The following is a 7,885-nucleotide window of genomic DNA, read 5'->3' on the forward strand; positions in this document are numbered from 1 at the left end:
CCCATTCGAGAATCTGAGATACTTCCCTCATGGCAAGGGAGCTTATCGTTCCCTCCTGATGGTTTATGTAAACCACCAAGGTAATGTTGTCTGACTGGAATCTGATGAATCGGGACAACCCCAGGTGGGGCCAAGCCCTCAGAGCGTTGAGTATCGCTCGAAGTTCCAGAATATTTATTGGTAGAGTCGACTCCTCTCGATTCCACCTGCCCAGTGCCCTTCTGGCACCCCAAACAGCTCCCCATCCTGATAGACGTGCGTCCATGGTCACAATTTCCCATGATGGCCTCAAGAAGGATGTCCCCTGGGCCAGCTGTCCCAGACGGATCCACCAAGAGAGGGATTCCCTCACTCGGTTGTCCAGAGAGATCTGTTGGGATAGATCTGAGTGATTGCTGTTCCATTGTCTCAACATGAATAACTGAAGAGGTCTGAGATGGAACCTGGTGAATGGAATGACATCTATGCTGGATACCATGGGCCCAATCACCTCCATACACCTGGCCACAGATGGCCTTGAGGAGGTCTGAAGGGCAAAACAGCTGGATGCAATCTTGGAACGTCTCTGATCTGTCAAGAATATTTTCATTGATACAGAATCTATTATCATACCCAGAAACTCCACCCTGTTGCTGTGAACCTTGGTTTATCTTCCATCCATGGGATCGAAGGAGAAGAAGAGCCCTCGAGTGGTCCTCCGCTAGACTGCAGGACAGAGCCTGAACCAGAATATCGTCCAGATAAGGAGCCACTGCAATACCTCTGGCTCTCGCTACCGTGAGCAGCGCCCCCAAAACCTTCGTACAGACTCTTGAGGCAGTCGCCAGACCGAACGGTAGGGCCACAAACTGGAAGTGTTGGTCCAGAAACGTGAATCTTAGTAACCTGACGTGGTCCTTGTGGATTGGCACGTGAAGGTAGGCATCCTTCAAGTCTATTGTCGTCATAAATTGAACTAGGGGCAGAATCGATCTGACCGTCTCCATTTTGAACGATGGGACTGACAGAAACTTGTTTAGGCACTTTAGGTCCAGAATTGGGCAGAACGTGCCCTCCTTCTTTGGGACCACGAAAAGGTTTGAATAGTACCCTAGACCCCTTTTTGCTAGAGGTACTAGAATGATTACTTAGAGATGAGAGCTCCCTCACGCACTCTAGAAAGGCGTCTCTCTCTTCTCTGGTCTTGAGGATAGGTGTGACAGGAGGAATCTGCCCCTGGGCGGATGAGTCTTGAACCCTATCCTGTAACCCTGGGGGATAACCTCCAGAACCCAAGTATCCTGAACGTCTCTTATCCAAGCCTCTGTGAACATAGATAGTCTGCCCCCTACATGATCCAGCGATGGATCGGGCCGCCCTTTCATGCCGACTTTGTCTCTGCAGGCTTCTTGCTCTGCTTGGACTTGTTCCAAGATTGAGCCGGCTTCCAAGATCCCTTGGACTGTTCGGCCTTTACAGCAGGCTGCAGGCGCTGAGACTTGTCTGAACCAAAGGGACGAAAAGTAGAGCCCTTAGGCTTATTCTTCTTATCTTGCAGAAGGAAAGCACCCTTGCCTTCCGTGACCCTTTATATTTTAGAGTCCAGGCCTGGACCAAAGAGAACTTACCCTTGAAACGGGAGGGATAGTAATCTTGACCTGGAAGTCATGTCAGTCGACCACAACTTTAACCACAGCGCCCTACGAGCTAGAACAGAGAAACCTGATGTCTTGGCATTCAGGCGAATGACCTGCATGTTTGCATCACAGATAAAAGAATTAGCTACCCTTAAGGCCTTAATCTTTTCCTGTATCTCCTCGAGGGGAGTCTCCACCTCGACCAAAGCGGACAATGCGTCACACCAGTAGGTAGCCGCTCCCACCACTGCAGCGATTGCCGCTGCAGGTTGGAAAACCCACCCCATAAGTTGAAACATCTTTCTCAACATGGACTCTAAATTTTTATCCAAGGGCTCCTTGAACGACGAACTATCCTCGAGGGGAATAGTTGTACGCTTAGTGAGCATGGAGATAGCTCTATCCACCTTATGAATGGCCCCCCCATAGCTCAAGCTGAGAGTCCGGAATGGGGAACAACTTCTTAAATGATGTAGAAGGAGAAAAGGCTGAGCCCAGTTTCTCCTACTCCTTCTTAAAATAGTAGCCATCTTCACGGGCACTGGAAAGGTCTGGGGCGCCACCCTGTCCTCGTAAACCCTATCTAGTTTAGGGATTGAAGGTTCTTCCGGAAGTTTCGGTTCCAGGACCTCCAACATAGCAAGCACTTATTTCAGTAAAATGTGCAAATACTCCATTTTAAACTTAAAATCTGGCTCCTTCGAAGTCAGAGGTTTTGAAGATGCCGATTCCGTCCCAGAGAGGGCATCCTCCAACGAGTCGGAGGTGTCCTCATCATCGGATAATCTCTCAAGCTGAGAGACATCCAACGGAGTAGATGACCCCTGGGACGGAAGGCTATGTCTTTCCCTTCGCTTGCGCTTTGCAGAGCATGGTAGGGCATGGAAAGCCACAGAAACTGCTTACTGAGCAGCAAAATCTGGTGGCCACGAGGCCCCTCCCGCAGGAGGATCAGTAGGGCCTTGGGGAGCTACATGTGTAATCGGAGATGAATGTTGGGAACGCACCTCACTTGACGAAGAACCCTCAGAGGTGGATGGCTCAGTAGTACAAAATATCTTATTCCTTTTAGATATTGCAATCTTATCAAAGTATGTGGAACACAGTTGAGCAGGCGGATCAACCTGTACCTCTTCACAATAAACACAGGTTTTAGATTTAATTAAAGAGGGAGTATCCTCTAACATATCAGAGTCCTCCATAGTTTACGCATTTAATACGGACTAGATAGATTAAATGGCACCTTTATACACCAATTGCCGGGGCACTCACCACCTCCAGACCCAGACCACAGAGAAGTCATTATGTCTCCTGCAATTGCCGATCAGGAAAGAGGAAGTGAAAGAGGCAACACCCGGTCACATGGAGAACCATGCAGGACCGCCCCTGCACTATTGAAAAACATGCCAAAAGAAGGCTGCGCCGATCCTGACTGTTCACACATTGCTAGAGCCTTATCTCACACATGACATAGCATAAAACATGATAAAATATTATGTATAAATCACCCCCCATGTTCAATAATCCCCTTTCCAGGGATATTAACCCATGATTCTATACAGATAAAAGGAGACACACTGTGACCCTGTCTTCTTGCGTTATCATATGTGTATAAAATGAAACCATCTTACCAGAATCTATGCCGTGGAACAGGAACACGGCCCTTCAAGTTTGACAGGTTAGTAGCATCACTCCTGACATGGACTTGAGAAAATAAAGCAGTCAGCAAAACTCGTCAACGCTGATTGCTTAAGGAGCTGTTAATCATGAGTCGGGATGGTTTCGCAGAAGAAATCCCCCTGCATCTCTGGACTCTAACTTTCACCCATGCTCTCACTGAGAGGCTGACAGGACTACTTAAAACTCCAGTCCCATTTTGAAGAGTACTATCCTCCATAAGAGACTACTCCAATCTTCCGATACTTCTCAAGTGACGAAAAGGCAAAGAATGACTGGGGGATGAGGGAAGTGGGGGAGGTATTTAAGCCTTTGGCTGGGGTGTCTTTGTCTCCTCCTGGTGGCCAGGTTCTTATTTCCCACAAGTAATGAATAAAGCAGTGGACTCTCCTCCTATTAAGATGGAAATTGCTTATAGGCCATTTGACAGAAATAAATAAATAAATCTAATGCTGTGTCTCATTTGAAAGTTTGAACAGGCCCCTTGCTGTATTATCTGACATTTAAACACAGGAAGAAAGAAGTTGTTTTGATATTTTTAATATGTAACTATTATATATAATATATTTTATTCATAAAGTATTTGAATACAGGAACATATATTTTAAACAATTCATCAAGAGTAATTATTGGCCTAAAAAAACCAAACCAGAAATGGTCTGACAAATATATTCCATGGTAGAGGCGTGTCCTCTTAATGATAGCTCTTTTCAGTTCAGCTTACTTTATTACATAGGGATTTATGTTCTTCTCTATGCAAATGGCCTTGTTGACATATTTAACTGCTGTTAAAGTACAGGTATAAAAGCAGAGGGTTATTATGAAGAATCTTTTTAATTGAGAATTGCCAGCAAAGTGTTCTTTGGAAGAATAATTATTTAAAATCTATCCACTCTTGTAGCTAATGTTGTCTGTCCTCGGAGATTCTGTGCTTTGCAAATATAGTATCCGGCGTCGATGGTTTCAAAATCTTCAATGGAGATGACACTATTTGAGATTCTAGTGGTGTGTCCAATGCCCCGGTTAACGAGTCTCCATGAGTCTTGAATAGCCACTGGTCTCTCATACTGTTTTAAAAGATAAACAGCATGTTAATTGTATTTATACAGCAATTTAACCTGTGCCACGTTATATCATTAGCCATTGTGAGATTTTATTTCAGCAAAGTGTACTTTTTCTCTACATACTGCAGTTTAACAATGCTACAGACAACATATTAGATCACTGGTTTTCAAACCTGTTCTCCGGCCTCCCTAATAGGACACATTTTGAGTATATCTGAACTGGAGCACAGGTGAAATAATCAGCTGATTAGTAAACATGGTTACTTTACCAGCTCTTACCTAAGGTAATCCTCAAAACCTGGCCTGTTGGGGAGGCTTGAGGACAGGTTTGAAAACCAGTGTATTAGAGTGATTCACCAAAGCTTGGAACATATGAAAGAACTTTGATGAATTCACTGCACAAAGTAACATAGGAACTGTCAAAGTTGGAGAAGCCTAGCGACATTTTACTACTACAAATCTCAAGAATAAGTGCGCTATAAGTAAAGGGTCCTAGCTGCCACTGAGTCTACCCTCCCTAAAAATAGATACAGGCAACTATGGAAAATACAAATGAAGCAGTGCTAAAATAGCATGAACCTTACAAAATCTATATTAATCTATATTTGATTTATTTTTAAATATTTTAATAGTCCGAGTTGGGTCCAAAATTCTAAATATTGGTAATAAGCAAAGCCAGTTCTACCTTAAAGGGACACTAAACCCAAATGTTTTCTTTCATGATTCAGATAGAGCATGCAATTTTAAGCAACTTTCTAATTTACTCCTATTATCAATTGTCTTTGTTCTCTTGCTATCTTTATTTAAAAAGCAGGAATGTGATGCATAGGAGCCCGGCCCATTTTTGGTTGAGAACCTGGGTTATGCTTGCTTATTGGTGGGTAAATGTAAGCCTCAAATAAGCAAGCGTTATTCATGATGCTGAACCTAAAATGGGCTGGCTGCTAAGATTTATATTTCTGCTTTTAAAACAAAGATAGCAAGAGAACGAAAAAAATGATAATAGGAGTAAATTAGAAAGTTGCTTAAAATTTCATGCTCTATCTGAATGATGAAAGAAAAAATTTGGGTTCAGTGTCACTTTAACTGTTCTATCATCTAAGTGTTCTGGGACTTATTTTTTTTACTAAAGACTTATCATCTGTGAGGTACCTCAATGGAACATATTTTAAGGGAGACATCCCTATGATATGTTTTCTTAAATAAGTTTGTGGCAGGATATTTTTATGTATTATATATATTAACTTTTAATATTTCCATTTAAAATAAATCAAATATAGATGAATATATATTTTATAAGGTCCATGCTATTTTAGCACTGCTTCATCATTTGTATTTTCCATAGTGACATTTTACATCAGCTCCTTGATATTAAACCTCTGATTGGTCATAGAAGAGGAGACTAGGTAAACTTAATTAGCAAAATGTCTTCTTTAAAGCTGATCAAAAACAGCAAAACCCTGCAACTTTTGTCAGCAGAGCAACAATTGTACATGCTTTTAAAATGTGCATTTTATGTGCATATCTTTTTGTAATCTAAAGCATATTATAGATAGATAGATAGATACATAGATGATAGACAGAGAGATCTTTGTAATCTAAAGCATATTATAGATAGATATATAGATGATAGATAGATAAATAGACAGATAGATAGATACATAGATGAAAGACAGAGAGATCTTTGTAATCTAAAGCACATTATAGATAAATAGATACATAGATGATAGACAGAGAGATAGATAGTTAGACAGAGAGATAGATAGTTAGACAGAGAGATAGATAAATAGATACGTAGATGATAGACAGAGAGATCTTTGTAATCTAAAGCATATTATAGATAAATAGATACATAGATGATAGATTATAGACAGATCGATAGACAGATAAATAGATACATAGATGATAGACAGAGAGATAGATAGTTAGACAGAGGGATAGATAGTTAGACAGAGAGATAGATAAATAGATACATAGATGATAGACAGAGAGATAGATAGTTAGACAGAGAGATAGATAGTTAGACAGAGAGATAGATAAATAGATACGTAGATGATAGACAGAGACATCTTTGTAATCTAAAGCATATTATAGATAGATACATAGATGGTAGATTATAGACAGATCGATAGACAGATAAATAGATAAATAGATGATAGATTATAGACAGATTGATAGACAGATAAATAGATACATAGATGATAGACAGATAGATAGATAGACAAGCAATTACTATTAATCAGTTTGGAGCACACAGTAGAGCCAGTCAAGTACGGATCTGATCCATTTATGAGACTTGATGGGAATATTATCTTGGCTGTTAAAGTAACTTTGTGTGTGCTCAATTCAGCAATTATATTTTGTAGTGCTTTCTTCATTTTATACCCAAAAGAGACATTACCATTATATTTTCCTTGTTAAGTCTAAAGCTGTTTTACAATGTAGCATGTGGCAGGGTTTGGTAAATTGCAGCATGATATATGCATTTCTTGTGCCATTAAAGGGATATGAAACCCAACAAATGTCTTCTGTGATTCAGACAGAGCATACAATTTTATGATATTCTTTGTTGTAGAGATACCTAGGTAGGCATATGGAGTACTACATAGCAGGAAATAGTGCTGTCATCCAGTGCTCTTGCAAATGGATAACATTCTTGTAAAAATGCTGCCACATAATGCTCCAGAAATGGTCCGGCTCCTAAGCATATATCCCTGATTTTCAACAAAAGATACCAAGAGAATGAAGAAAAAATTATAATAAATAGCAATAAATGAGAAATGTGTTTAAAATCACATGCTATATCAGAATCATTACAGAAGAAATGTGGGTTTCATATCCCTTTAATTGTAAAGACTTGTGTCACTGGAGAGTTGTCTGAATTAGCAGTGAAGCTAGGCATAGCTCTACAGTTGATTCCAAGCAGCCAAGCTTTATGGCACCAGAGTTACAATCTTGTCTGCTGAATTTACCTCATGTTCATTACTTTCTTACAGTATTCATTCAGTATTTGTCATCATATAAATATTCAGCCACATGAGTAAATATTTAGGTTGTTTTCTTGTATGTAAAATTAAAAGGCAAAGGAGAAAGTTCTGGCATCAGCTGAGTACATCTGGAGCAGCTGTGCTGCTGGTACTTCAGCTCTACCCCAACTGACAAGTGACTCATTTCCCCTTCATCACAGCACAAGATTAATCCTTCCTGTCAGTGAAGTTTCCTCAGCACTCCCTGACAAGCAGTAATAATTGTATGAATGCACAGTGTCAACCAGAAACAATAGATCAGTGATATCAGCAAATGTGTGCGTCTCCAAATCCATTAGAAACATGCTACGCCCCTCTGTAGGCTGAATGCGCAACACCAGCAACTGAGCATCAACCAAGGAATCTGAGAGAATGAAACATACCTCACCTCTAATCCAGTGCTTCTAGGCCTTTTATGTTTAATGTTTAAATTCCTATGACACAAATGATTGATATATATATATATATATATATATATATATATATACACATATGTACACAC

The 7,885-nt window shown here is 40.4% G+C and overlaps 1 protein-coding gene across 1 annotated transcript in view; it reads right to left on the minus strand.

Annotated features, from left to right (window-relative positions):
• Positions 1–3,817: 3,817 nt before the first annotated feature.
• PDGFRL (platelet derived growth factor receptor like) overlaps positions 3,818–7,885 on the minus strand; it is a 262,539-nt gene continuing 258,471 nt past the window's right edge. The window contains exon 6 of the mRNA XM_053703917.1: positions 3,818–4,360. Coding sequence (XP_053559892.1) covers positions 4,172–4,360 — 189 coding nt within the window. The 3' untranslated portion in view covers positions 3,818–4,171. The remainder of the gene's footprint in view (positions 4,361–7,885) is intronic.

This window comes from Bombina bombina, chromosome 2 (assembly GCF_027579735.1).
Source record: "Bombina bombina isolate aBomBom1 chromosome 2, aBomBom1.pri, whole genome shotgun sequence".
In the NCBI taxonomy this organism is placed as follows: domain Eukaryota; kingdom Metazoa; phylum Chordata; class Amphibia; order Anura; family Bombinatoridae; genus Bombina; species Bombina bombina.